The following is a 14656-nucleotide window of genomic DNA, read 5'->3' as shown; positions in this document are numbered from 1 at the left end:
AGGCTTACTGGAATATTCTTGTTGATGAGGATGTATCTATCTTTTCTAATCGCTATCCAAATCAATTCTATTCTTCCAGGGATTTGGTAGTTTCTTCCTAGTTGGATTTTATGATAAAATAAATTGATTCAATTACAGCTTCGTTGTTTGGACGCTCACTTTTGAGATGTTGGTTTTCGGGACAGTATTTTAAATTTTTTCAGTGTTCATCTCTAAATCAGTCGGTGTTGAGGCAGTCTTCAGCTTCTGAATCATAGTCAGGAGTTCTTCCAAGGTTTACTTTATAAGTACGATATCGTCAACAAACCGAAAATGGTTCAGGTACAAGTCATCGATTTTTATTTCTTTGCTGTCCGAATCTAGAGTTTTGAACACATCTTCCAAAGCAAGGGTGAACATTCGGAGAGATCTTATCCCCTTGTCGAACAGATCATCGTCATTATTTATTTTTCTTTCTTTCTTTCTTTCTTTCTTTCTTTCTTTCTTTCTTTCTTTCTTTCTTTCTTTCTTTCTTTCTTTCGCTAGAGGTTTAATGTTGCACTAACATATACTGGTTACACTTGAATGCGAAAGTGGGAAGGTAGAGACCGGGACCTTAATTAGGTACAGGCCCGTATTTGCCCGGTGTGAAAATGAGTAACCACAGAAAGCCACCTTCAGGGCTGACGACGGTGGGATACGAATACGCCATCTCCAGAATGCAAGCTCACAGCTACACGACAGGTAAATCATGGCCAGATTGCCTGGCATAGTTATCATCATTATTGTAGTCACACACAGGATGACCTGAAGATTTTGCAAAACAAGTATAATGTCGTCTGAGAACTAGTGATGGGACATTCGATTCATTTTACTGAATCGATTCATTTGATTCCGTTCACGTTACTGAATCGATACAGTGATCCGATTCACGGTACGTTAGAATCGCCACTCCTACTGCATCTGTATAGTATGTACTGGTAAGACAGCAGCAACAGCATTCAGTGCTCGCTGCTGCCATCTGGTCTTCATGCTATGAACTCCTTTCTTAGAAAAAATGCTAGTCACTCTAATACATCGAAGGTTTCCGGCGACGCAGGATGGGAAATATCAAGGATTAGGAAGGTAGCAGCCATGGCCTTAATCAAGGTACAGTCCCAGCATTTCCTGGTGTGAAAATGGGGAAACTACGGAAAACCATCTTAATGGCTGTCGAAGGTGGGATTCGAACCCACCATCTCCCGAATGCAAGCGCACAGCTACGCGATACTAACCGAACGTCCAACTCGCTCAGTCATTTTTGAAAACATGTATTTTTCTATCAACTGAGGAATTTTTTTAAATCGTCATATTTTGTATAGGCTACCCGAGATGTACAGTAGCCCACTGGTTTTCTGATTCAACATACTGTTGGTTAAGTTATTGCGTCAGTCGGATCACTTACTGTCCACATATGATTGAAGTCTTGTGCAACGATGTAATATACGAACTGAGAGAATCCTGAGCCGTTCTTCCCAATATAAAACAGGTACTTTTGAGTGGTCATGAGCATGACTTTTAGCCATAGGGCAGGCTAGAGTCGAGTTTAATTAATTGTCAAATGTCAACTAAGTTACACACTAAGATTCATTAAACTAATAAATAGTATAACCTAATAGCCTACTTACTTACTAGCTACTTCAGAATTATGTTTTGACTACCTTTTTAACACTGCAAATAAATCCATTTATTATTTAAACCTCCCTGTAAGAAGAGGACAGTGAATGCAAGTGGGTATTTTTTTCAAATGAGCTGAGCTCGAGAGTCCATTATAGCATACGATTCTTTCTGTGTACCATGGCTCCGTATGTATTGCTTCAGAGGAAGTTCGGCTCCCCGCCAATGTCCAGTGTACCGATAATGAACCGTGTGTGTGTCTCACCGATCCGCGACTACATACGATTCTTTCGGTGTGCCATGGCTCACTGTATGTCTCGCTGCAGCGGAAGCTCGGCTCTCCGCCAGTGTCCAGTGTGCCGATAAGGAGCCGTGTGTATCTTGTGTTTCAGTGAGCCGTGCTCGTTGACGATTCTTTCGGTGTGCCATGGCTCATTGTATGACTCGCTGTAGCGGAAGCTCGACTCCCGTCAACGTCCAGTGAGTGCGCCACTCAGCACTATTCGCTGGGAGTAAGCTGAATCGTGTGCCGTGAGCTCGTCGTTCCTGTGAATCGATTCACTCGGACACTTGAATGAATCGATACACTGCTTCGAATCATTCATCCAGTAGCCAACACTACTGAGAACTAACTTCCTTTCTGCAAAATATGTGAACACAACTAAACATCCATTGTATTACTCGCAATATACTGTAATCTCAAAGGGAGCTCCGTTTCTCGGGCGGTAGCGCGCCGGCCTCTCGCCGCTAGATTCCGTGGTTCAAATCCCGATCACTCTATGTGAGATTTGTGTTGGACAAAGCGGTGGCTGGACAGGTTTTTCTCTGGGTACTCCGGTTTTCCCTGTCATCTTTCATTCCAGCAACACTCTCCAATATCATTTCATTACATCTGTCAGTCATTAATCATTGTCCCAGCGGAGTGCGACGGGCTTCGGCAGCCGGCACAGTTCCTGTCCTCGCTGCTAGATGGGGGATTCATTCATTCCATTCGTGACCCGGTAGAATGACTGGAAACAGGTTGTGGATTTACATTTTCAAACTTTTATCTTAAGGAACTGGGCACCGTAAGTATTTGACAAGAAACGGGCTACTTTTTAAATTTTCGTATCTTCTATCCAGTGTTCGAACTTTTAAGACATTTTCCTCTCTTTCATCACTTCCATACTTAAAACACAAGCTATTACAACAACACACATTATGGACATCAAAAAATTCCAATGTATCAAACAGATCTTTCACGTATGTTAAACAAACAGTAAATGATGACCACGACGAAGCAAACCCCGAAATAAAATATCAAAATACAAACTTTCAATTGAACGCAGTGTGAAGAATGTTTTGAGTGACGCTGCCCTTGGCTTTGCTGATATTAACTTTATTACCCTGTATGCAGTAACTCTGTTCTTGTTGCCCTTGGTGTAGTCTCTATTCACGTGAACCTCATATCGTATCATCCACCCAGCGTCCATTACTGTAAATAAAATTGCTTGTTACAGAGAATTTCGTCCTTTTAATTCCTGAGTAAAAGCAATGGTGATCACGTAAACTGAAGTCAGCTCATTCATTTTCTATTCAGGTATGGAAGTTTTGTGTGTGATGTCATCATAAGCAAGGACAAGTCCGTCAACGTACGGCGCAAAACTTTGACCTTTGAGCAGTTACAGTTTACTGTTTAACGGAGGAAAGAACATTTCAAATTACTCTCTCCACATTTTCCATAAGCTGGATCTGGTTTATTTTTTAGGTAGTTATATACTGAGATATTGTCGTCTTGTTCACAAATAATGGTGCTAGAGGCTGGCAGGAATTGTCATTAATGTCAGTAGATTCTACAAGACAAGAATGAAATATACATTCGATGAAGATATTTGAAAAATAAGGTGCTGTGCCTATTAGCCGTGTCATCACTGTGGTCTATGGTTTACTGGTTTGATTCCCGACTCTTCACATTAATTTATCCTTTAGAAAACTGTTGAAGAAACGGTTCATTGCTATCAACGCTATGGTTTAGCTATTGCTGGTGGCTGCCATGTTACTAAAGCGCAGACTTAACTAGGCGTCTCGTGACAGTCTTTGAACTAGTAATTGTTTTAGTGTGCCAAAATGGCTAACAGACAAGCACGGCTTTGTTCGGTTAACATAATATTGAATTATTTCAAAAACCTGTATTGTGACTGTCTAATTGAACTGCTCTAACTAGTGTTCATATGCGTTGTGAAAATTTAAAAAATTGAAAATAGAAAAATAATTTTAAAATTTATTTATAAAAGTTAGTGGTTTTCTCCAATTCTGAAAAACAAGGTTTGCATGCGTAGCTCAAACGTTGCAGAAACCAAAATAGGTCTGTGACTGTAAGTAAGATTATCAGTTATCTATTTTTGTATAAAAATGTGAAAACGCACTAAAATGCTCAGTCCACAGTGCAAGATATAACGTCACCTGCTCAGTCTTCAATGTGTTAAAAGTAAAAAGTTACGTAATCACATACACCATGAAACATTTCTTTTACTTCAAGTTGCTTTACGTCGCACCGACACAGATAGGTCTTATGGCGACGATGGGACAGGAAAGGGCTAGGAGTAGGAAGGAATCGACCGTTGGCCTTAATTAAGGTACAGTCCCAGCATTTGACTGGTGTAAAATGGGAAACGCCCGGAAATCCATCTTCAGGGCTGCCGACAGTGGGGTTTGAACTCACTATGTCCCGAATACTGGATACTGACCGTACTTAAGCGACTGCAGCTATTGCGCTCGGATCGTGATACATTTTTGAAACAAAATACGTACTAATCATTGAGAAATGAAACAATTACATTAATCGTGGAAACTGGCTCTAGTCGTCGGCCGCGCGAGACAATGCGGCTATGAAGCTGCCTTGGTAGTACCAACTTAATATCATACTAGAATTAGGTTTCGATGATGTGCTGCTACCTGGTATTTTTTTAATGAACTGCAAGCACTGTGGAATGTATTCCAGCACTCTGCTAACGTTTGTAGTACGATGAAGCGGATATATATGCACTAGAACTCAACGCCGTACGGCATGCACCACTCGTCACGCAACATTAGAAATGACGTATGGCGTACGTCGCTCGTCTTTAAAGTGTTTTCAGGATGGCTTTGAATATATTCATAATGGCTTAAGCAAATATGATTCAAAAATGCATGTAAAACAGTTAGTTAGATACTTACCAGTTGGCGTCAAATTGACTGTTTGAGTGGTGAGCCCTGAACTGAGTATCGTAAAGAGTTTACATTAGTATTATTAAAATTTAAAAAGAATTTCAACGCAGATTAATATAAAAATGTACGTTATACGGGCGATAGTGTTTCATGCATTGGTTTAGAAATTCATCTCAACTCATTCGTTAAAACTTCCTTTTTAAGTACTTTTTTCTTTTTAGCTAGGGGCTTTACGTCGCACCGACACAGATAGGTCTTATGGCGACGATGGGATAGCAAAGGCCTAGGAGTTGGAAGGAAGCGGCCGTGGCCTTAATTAACGTACAGCCCCAGCATTTGCCTGGTGTGAAAATGGGAAACCACGGAAAACCATTTTCAGGGCTGCCGATAGTGGGATTCGAACCTACTATCTCCCGGATGCAAGCTCATAGCCGCGCGTCTCTACGCGCACGGCCAACTCGCCCGGTTTTTTAAGTACTAAACACTTCGAACTTTGTATAGTAGTTCCCCTATTTTAAAATAATAAAACGTGATTTTTCGCGCAAAGGTAAGTGTATTATAATACAGTACCGTATGTAGCAAACCGAACGACACTGGAATATTAATTGCGGTGGTACAGTATGTGCACAAAACGTGTACTATCACGTGCCACACATTGTTCATAATGTTTCTGAAGATTATTGAACATATTGATGAAGAAAGTTTGATGTAAGGACACAAAAATGGACTTATTTTCTCGGATAATTCGTAAACAAATTTTGTAGATGGTCATTTGTCTTGACAGCCGATTCCTTCAACATGTCCCAAATAAAGGCATCTGGGACCGTGAGATCCGTTGGGTAGGAAGGGCAGGAATGGAATTCCGCGAGAAATTAGGCGATCTCCAAAGTGTCGGTGCAGAAGTGATTCACGTTGGGTTACTGTAAGACCTGTTAGAGAAGTCGTCCATGATTGTAGTTTGTGGTGACTGCTCTTGGGCGCCCTGCTGTCCCCTAATTTCATTATTCGTAGGTTACAAGGTGCATGGGTTCAATAGACCCAAAGCTACACCGAGGCACATTACGGTGAAAATAATTCTATGTAAAGTTACCTATAGTCCGCGCACCTTTTAGCGATATTTCTTTGTACGGCGGTGAGGAGTAAGGAGGGAGCTCTCCCGGTTCCGGTAATACTGCCAACTGAATGGAAATGAAATTTGAATTAAATCGATAATATGATCGATCGATATGAATTTTCTAAACCGCTGTTATATTTAAGCCAACAACTGTGTCATACACACATTATATAGCATTATATAACATTTCTCGATGCGAATCTTGTTCCTAGCATGAATTCTATAGTTTGGCTTTGCTGTGTAAACAACAACAGTACTAGTACGTAAAGTGTATGACAGATGTCGCATAGCGATGCATAAGCGATTCATAGTTTGTGTTTCAAAGGTTGTCAATACGAATCTCGAAGATACCCGAGGTCGACCGATTCAGCACTAGGGTGTCCATGTATCGCTAAAAGGTGCGCGTACTATATTAATCCGGAAATACTTAGCACTAAAAAGGCTAAGAGGGGTTTGAAGGTCAGGAAGAGGTTGCACACAGCTTTAGGAAAAGAGTTGGGGAAAATAATGAGTTCGAATCCCAGTCATAGTCATCCTAGTGTTGTTTCTATAGTTTTCCATCTTCATATACAGGTCACTGCTGTTTTCTTTCCAGATGACTCACCTAATTACAGAATTCCAATTCTTACATGAGACTGTTGAATAACGATGTTCTGGGCTTATTGCATCAAGCAGCGACAACAGTCCTCCTCCAGAAACCTTAGCCTGTTACTGAACATCGTGATATCTCACTTCTAATTTGATCACGATGGATCTTGCGACCTAGCGCCATTTGGGTAACATCATAGAGAGATATCCCTGTCAGAGGCTGTCGACCCATCGGACTCGATGCCTCCCTCGGGGTCTCTTGCTGTTAACCTTGACTTCTACAGCAATCTTCTCTATAGTACCAGTTCTTCAGGTAACTTGTTCGAAGTATCGGAGGTAAGCCTGTTCTATTCGCTGTAGGAGTCTTGTCCAGATGACAAAATTCTTCCAGTACAAGAGCACTGGTTCGGTGTTCAGTCCAAGAGATATGGAGAATGTGCCGACACATCCACTCAAAGTTCATAATTTTCTTCCTGCTGTCTGTCCGACTTTCCATTGCAATGAGGGAGATGGAAGTGAGTTTGAGGTTATAGATTCTCTTCAGCTATGCGGTAACTGCCCTGGCCATATCAGTTCTCTTACCGATTTCGATTGAACATCGTCCAGTGTTGGATATCACGGAGCCCAAATAGATGCATTTCTCGGTTCCCTAAAAGCAAGCTACCTATCTCACGTCGAACTAGTTAGTTCTTTGCCATTCAGTCTCTCGACAGTCCACACCTCCGCCTTTCCTCTGTTGATTTGCACGCCATATCCCTTGCTATTCAACTTTAGGTTTTTCATAACGAACTGTAGTTCCTGCGCACTGGCAGCTAGTATCACTGAGTCATCAGCGTACCTTAGGTTCCTTTTCCCCAGACGGAAACGCCTCCTTCTCAGTTCTCAAGCATATTCCTTCTCATGATATTGTGCATATATGTTGAAGAAGAGGGGTGAGATAATGCAGTCCTATCTCGTACCAAAAATAGTAATAAGCTTGAAATCATTGTCTTTCATTTTCATAATTTTGTCTACAATTTTCGAAGTTAACCATAGACAACTTTACACATATTTTCAAGTTAACCTATCCCTGTTGAACTAACACGACCCACCTCCCCAGCAGTGTCCCCTTTCTTCCATTGAGCATAAGGCTGACTGTACGAAGTTTAATAATAATCGTATTGGGATGATCATCAGCTCCAAGACTTTGCTTCGTTATCTCGTAGCCGTAAGAAGAAACACAAAAAGGGTATTAGTAGAGTTATTGGCAGGTTTGTCCCTTGCAAACCACGTCTTATTTATCCTTACACACGATGCGTATACAAACCTTTTGCTTGACCTACTGGTTGTCCGTGGTAGGTTGTCAGAAATATTAAATGCATACTTTTAAACGTACGAACTGAAAACAATCACATATTTTTTGGATGACCAATATTCTATTTTTGAAGAATAACACATTTTTATTTTTCAGTTGCTTAACCACAATGTTAAATTAAAGTTGACTAACAAACTGAAATACATTTTGTGCCTTTCGAGGAAAAAATACTTTTTTTCCTGCTGGAAACTACATAACAAATCAAATCTAATGGAATACCTTCTAGAAGCATTTAAATATCCAGTGAAAATTCAAATTATCATTCTGCTGCTAATCTTCCATGTAAAATGAAAGGTTCTTGTATTTAATCACATACCAGGCCATGGATTAATGTTAAATTGCTGTCGCTGTTCTAATTCCTAAACATGTGTAAGACTTTTCCTCATCCCTTTGAAGAGTAGTGTGAAAGTTCTGTTCTCCAATACTATACGGCTCCTTCGCTAAACAGTGTGCTGGCCTTTGGTCACAGGGGCTCCGGGTTCGATTCCAGGCAGGGTCGGAAATTTGAACCATCATTGGTTAATTTCGCCGGCACGGGGGCTGGGTGTATGTGTCGTCTCCATTATCATTTCATCCTCATCACGACGCGCAGGTCGCCTACGGGAGTCAAATCAAAAGACCTGTACCTGGCGAGCCGAACATGTCCGTGGACTCTCTCGACATTAAAAGCCATACGCCATTTCATTTCCCCAATACTAGTAAATATTATTTCGACGGTGAAGTGTATCTGCCTTTGCCGTAAAAACGACAACCACAAACAAACCCACCCACACACACAATGTTCTGGGTTGGAGGTAGGACGTTAGTGAGACCTTTCCACTCTATGAAGGTGTTATAGAAAAACAAATTAAAATTGTAAGTTTATCACACACTGCCGTATTTTCAGTTACTGCTATGCGTCTAGTGCTGCTGCAGCTATTGTCCTGAAATTCATTAACAACTCAGTGTTCTAAATGATGTGTTCTGAGTCTCACTTTTTCCAGAAGAGCGTTTACATTCTTCAAACACCTTATACTCCGATGGCAAAGGTTGTAAGTTTTGCAATGGATCCCTTTGGTAGTAGCATCAAGAAATGTCAGTACTAATCCGTTGACTATGTTTGGATAACAGGCTCCTACAATATTTATCACCTCTTTTAAATAGTATTATTTGCTGTGTTATTGACAATGAATTCACGGACTAGTGCGAAATTAGCCATACCATGTTGCAGATTTTTTACCAGTTCCTTTACGTCGCACCGACACACGTAAGTCTTATGGCGACGATGGAACAGGAAAGGGCTAGGAGTGGGAAAGAAGTGGATGCGGCCTAAGGTACAGCCACGGCAGTAGGATTCGAACCCACTATCTCCCGACTATTGGGTACTGGCCGCATATAAGTGACTACAGCTATCGTGCACGGTTGCTGCGCAATTACCGGACTACAGCGATTTAGCCGAAGAACTAAAATTACAACTGAGTTAATTAATTGAAAATAAATTATAAAATTGTTTTGAGGTAATAAAAATAGCAACCGGGTTGAGTACTCCATACGGTAGAGTGCTGGCCTTCTGAGCTCAAGTTGGCAGGTTCCTTTTTATTTATGATTTGTTTCACGTCGCACCGACACGGACAGTTCTTACGGCGACGATGGGACAGGAAATGGCTAGAAGTGGGAAGGAAGGAGCAGTGACCTTAATAAGGTACAGCCCCAGAGGATCATGATTCGCTTACCTCTAAGCACGGATTGGCAATGCTGACCGTACAGTGCTGTCTAGTCAAAGCCAGTCCACGTCAGATCCACGTATTCTTTAAAGTACTGTAGTTCTCTTTTCTGCATTACACAGTCCAGTATATAGTATTTAAATATTTAAAATTATATTATAACTATGAACAAATACAAATATTTTAATAAAACTGATACAGATTAATGCGCAATCCGAAAGTACATACCGTGTCCTGTGCTGGCGCGCATTACCCGAACGACCTCAGCTAGAGACATTTATATGACCTTTTTCCGAGCCATTTTCCAGGAAAACAAAAATACCAATGAAAACATGTTTCAGATAAGAACAACAGACAACATGTTATTGGCTGAAGAAACAAAAACGTGGCCGCTTACTGAAAATTTCAATACATAATTTCATGGATTTAAAGATACTTGTTCAGGCTTTTACTCTTAATTATTTGCAGGGTCCGACTCGTTGGCTGAACGGTCAGCGTCCTGGTTCAGAGGGTCCCGGGTTCGATTTCCGCTCGGGTCGGGGATTTTAACCTTAGTTGGTTAATTCCAATGGCACGGGGGCTGGGTGTCTGTGTTGTCTTCATCATCATTTCATCCTCATCACGACGCGCAGGTCGCCTACGGGCATCAAATAGAAAGACCTGCATCTGGCGAGCCGAACCCGTCCTGGGATATCCCGGCACTAAAAGCCATACGACATTTTATTTCATTGTTTGCAGGTATTTTCTTAATTATTTTAGTTGGTTTATGTTGAAAAGAGTTATACAGCTGAAATCAGCAGCAAAGGTAAAGGAATCGCCCTCTTCGTACAGCACCCTCAAGGAAATAAGTTGGTTCGCAGAAAAGGTGGGCCTTTCAACATCAGAGTGGACTGAAAGTATCAAAGTGATGGCATAAGTGGCTCCAGTAAGAAGCGTGTATGGTAGAAGCCAGGAAAACAACCATTGAAGGCGTACCAGCGGTGAGATAGAAACTTCGGGACATGTTCTCTGCTACTGTCAATTCGGCCTATTGCTTAGGAATACTCTCCATCACACTTATTGCAAAAGCCTTTCACGATAACGGGTGGGAGTAATGTGAAGAAGTGAACTGCTTAACTGAAAAAGGAAGCACGAGAAGAGTAGATATTCTAGCCATCATTAAACTGAGAGCTCGTTCTGTAATATTGGACCCAACAGTACATATAGAAGCAGGCGAACAACTGCCGCATGATGTGCACTCTAAAGGTAATCGCCCACTACATCGCGCCGCGCAGCGCAGCGCAGCCGAGAAGAAATTTCCGTGGTCTGCTTCTTGTGAAATGAAATGGCTTAACGCCCACTGCAGGGAGCCGCACCGCGCCGCGCCGCGCCGCGCGGAACAAGCTTGTGGAATTTCCGCACCAGAAGCCCCCAGGTTTCTGGAACGGAACATTTTCCTTTCGGCGCGCTTGTATGGGCGAGGGTAGAAGGAAGGAATAACGGAAAGAATGTGGTTTCGTGGCGTTTCGGCAGTCTTCGTGAGTCCTCGACTAGTGCCAGCACGCTCGTACCTTCACGCGGTTAGTAGTATTGTGCACTGTACACCTTTCTCGGCGAAAGGTGATATTATTTTCTCGCTCTACACACGCCTTTTTTATTTGCTAGTTGCTTCACGTCGCACCGACACAGATAGGTCTTATGGCGACGATAGGACAGGAAAGGGCTAGGAGTGGGAAGGAAGCGGCCGAGGCCTTAATTAAGGTACAGCCCCAGCATTTGCCTGGTGTGAAAATGGGAAACCACGGAAAACCATTTTCAGGGCTGCCGGCAGTGGGGTTCGAACCTACTATCTCCCGAACACTAGATACTGGCCGCACTTAAGCGACTGCAGGTATCGAACTCGGTACACACGGCTTAACTAGGTTCAATAGTTCATAGAATTTTTCTTGGGACATACGAAAGCAGTGGGAAAATTTACTTCGGTCCTTTAGTAGATCAGGAAATAAATGGTGAAACTCTCCGTACGTTTCCCTTTTCTCATAAATGTTGTGGACCCAAACTTTTCTTTCGCGTTTTTCTTCTTCCTCATTTGCAAATATCGCAACCGTAAATAATAAGTCCTCCTCAGAACTGGAACTCATATTTCTGTGTGAGCTGCACTTCCCCAACTGGAGAGAGGCGGCGCGGTGAGGTGTGCTGTATGGGCGAAGTCTCGGAAAAAGACCCGTGGAATGTTCCACAAGCTTGTTCCGCGCGGCGCGGCGCGGTTCCCTGCAGTGGGCGATTACCTTAAGAAGCAGCCAATCTACGTTCCAGTATCCAATTACATCATGGAAAAATAGTATGTATACTCCGTCACTATTTACGGATTGTTAGTGGGTACAAGAGGTACCACACCGGGGATGATGGCCGAGTTGTGGATGAGGTTTACTGTCAAAGAAAGCTACCTAGCCGCAATTGCGTGGGTGCGTGCTTCTTTTAAGGAACCATTAACATTCAAAAACATAAAAATTGTACATATATATATATATATACTCTTCTCGTGCTTCCTTTTTCAGTTAAGCAGTTCACTTCTTCACATTACTCCCACCCGTTATCGTGAAAGGCTTTTGCAATACGTCCTTGAATTGTGTGATGGAGAGTTGGTGCGTTGTCTTATGGCAAACCCGTTGAAGATCAGTTTCGTAAATAATGGAGCTTGGGAGAGAACAAACTGCCTCACCCCCCGAAATGATGTGCTCAATTTGGTATTTTTTTCGCCAGTTGCTACTTAACCTTGGCAACAGCGCAATTTAAATCTCCTAATTTGGTGGCCGCGACTTTTTAGACGGTAACGCCGCCGCCTCTCAGGCAAGGGAAATTTGAGTTGGTGATGCGGATTGCTGAGAAGGTGAAGTGGGTCTGGTCGTGGCCCTTAATAGGAACTGTCGCGGCATTCACCTTAGGCAGGAGAATGTAAAATCCGGAAAATCATTCTCTGGACAGCTGACGGACGGTGCGGACCAGCACCGACTCCCGAATGTAGAGCTGCAAGGTTAGCTGCTCTTAAGCCGAAGCCTACCCTACTCTGTATGGGAATGGCTCAGACCACAATTTTTGAGAAGAACGATTTATATTCCAAACACGTTTTCGTACGGTTCACAGCGTTCGAGGTCAAGGGTCTCCCTTGTTAGTACCAAGGCAACTGGAATGACTTGTTGATTCATTAGTGGGATACCAGATTGTTTTGACGTCTACAAACCATTGCACAGCTCTATTTGCCGAGAATGGAACGTGCCTGTAATTCAAAGCTAAGCAAAATGTTCATGTTTATCTTCCAATTATTAGCTGTATTTGGGTCCTGTATCCATTCGCCAGAGAATGCCGGTTTACATGTCCAACTCGTTGTCTGAATGGTCAGCGTACTGGCCTTCGGTTCAGAGGGTCCCGGGTTCGATTCTCGGCCGGGTCGGGGATTTTAATCTTAATTGGTTAATTCCTACTTCACGGGGGCTGGGTGTATGTGTTGTCATCATCATCATTTCATCCTCATCACGACGCGCAGGTCACCTACGGGTGTCAAATAGAAAGACCTGCACCTGGCGAGCCGAACCCGTCCTGGGATATCCCGGCACTAAAAGCCATACGACATTTCATTTCATTTCACCGGTTTACATGATATGCATTTGCCAATCACTTGCAGACAGCTTAAAACACGGGGAAGTGCTAATGCATTAGAACTGAACTGATTCATATGATTTTACATTAGTATGCTGTACAAACTCTATTGGTAAAGTCTTATGAAAAAGGTAATTTAATTTCATTCAATCATCACATGGTCCGAGATCAGTAATGTATTTCCAAGGTCCAGATCAATAAACTGTGAGAAGTATTGCGACTTAGGCCATAGGAGCTGTTAGCATTTCAAAAGCCTCAGAAAGTACGAGATTTCATGGACTTCAGTCTCTAACAGGCCTTGAATTCGTAAAGACAACAATTATACGTACATCTTGTAAACATGTTTACACTTACGCGAGAAATACGCCTTCTCCTGCCTTAGTGTCGTTATCAAAACTCTTCCACGCTCTCAGCAACGCATCTTTCTCTTGGGCACTCAACTGGATATATTTGTCATTACACAGCACCGCCTGCTGGAAAAAAGAAAAGTTCCTTTAAGATCTGTACATTTACATACAAGATTAGATCTCTAGAATGTTTGTGCTATGACACTCTCTCACCTGGCTACAGATATGGACTTGAGACGCTCTTCAAATGTTCTCAGTTAGATATTAGGTCATTTTCAAACACAAAGTATACGAATGTTTTGGTAATTATTTCAGATCTACTTAGGAGAAGATAGTCCGTAATAAATAAATACAGAACATACAAGTGGCGCAGTCAGTCAGTCATTGTCCTCCCAGGATAGCGGGCTTGATCGTAACCGAGACAGTGGTATTTGAGGGAGTTGTAATGGGGCAACTCCTCAACGTTGGCTTTCAACACGTTTAAGAACTCTTCTGGAGCAAAATTCCGAATGCCTGCAATCTGTTAAAATGTCTTCATTGAAGATCCATTATGCAATTATTATTATTATTATTATTATTATTATTATTATTATTTTTTGCTAGGGGCTTTACGTCGCACCGACACAGATAGGTCTTATGACGACGATGGGATAGGAAAGGCCTAGGAGTTGGAAGGAAGCGGCCGTGGCCTTAATTAAGGTACAGCCCCAGCATTTGCCTGGTGTGAAAATGGGAAACCACGGAAAACCATTTTCAGGGCTGCCGATAGTGGGATTCGAACCTACTATCTCCCGGATGCAAGCTCACAGCCGCGCGCCTCTACGCGCACGGCCAACTCGCCCGGTATTATTATTATTATTTTTATTATTATTAATATTACAAAAATGAAACCTATATACAAGAAGGTAATCAAAGAATGTTTTACTGTTGCATACATTCTTCATATCTTTATTATAGCCGCGAGGTCTCCTGTTTGACGTGGAATTCAAACCACAGACTCATTTTTAATTTCAAAAATATATAGCCCACCAAGTTTTTCTTTATGTTCTGAAACCGTGGTTTACCAATTAAAGTCCCGCTGGTGGAAAAACGA

General features: G+C 42.2%; 1 protein-coding gene across 2 annotated transcripts in view; it reads right to left on the bottom strand.

Annotated features, from left to right (window-relative positions):
- Positions 1-14656, bottom strand: part of LOC136867258 (uncharacterized) — a 92781-nt gene that overhangs the window by 36639 nt on the left and 41486 nt on the right. The window contains exon 2 of one of the 2 annotated variants that reach the window (XM_067144400.2): positions 13571-13689. In XM_067144400.2, the coding sequence (XP_067000501.2) occupies positions 13571-13689 (119 nt within the window). The remainder of the gene's footprint in view (positions 1-13570; positions 13690-14656) is intronic. The other variant, XM_067144401.2, reaches the window with a different exon arrangement.

This window comes from Anabrus simplex, chromosome 3 (genome assembly GCF_040414725.1).
Source record: "Anabrus simplex isolate iqAnaSimp1 chromosome 3, ASM4041472v1, whole genome shotgun sequence".
In the NCBI taxonomy this organism is placed as follows: Eukaryota; Metazoa; Arthropoda; class Insecta; order Orthoptera; family Tettigoniidae; genus Anabrus; species Anabrus simplex.
Note: the sequence above shows the minus strand (reverse complement) of the source record. Positions and strands in the feature narration are given on the sequence as shown.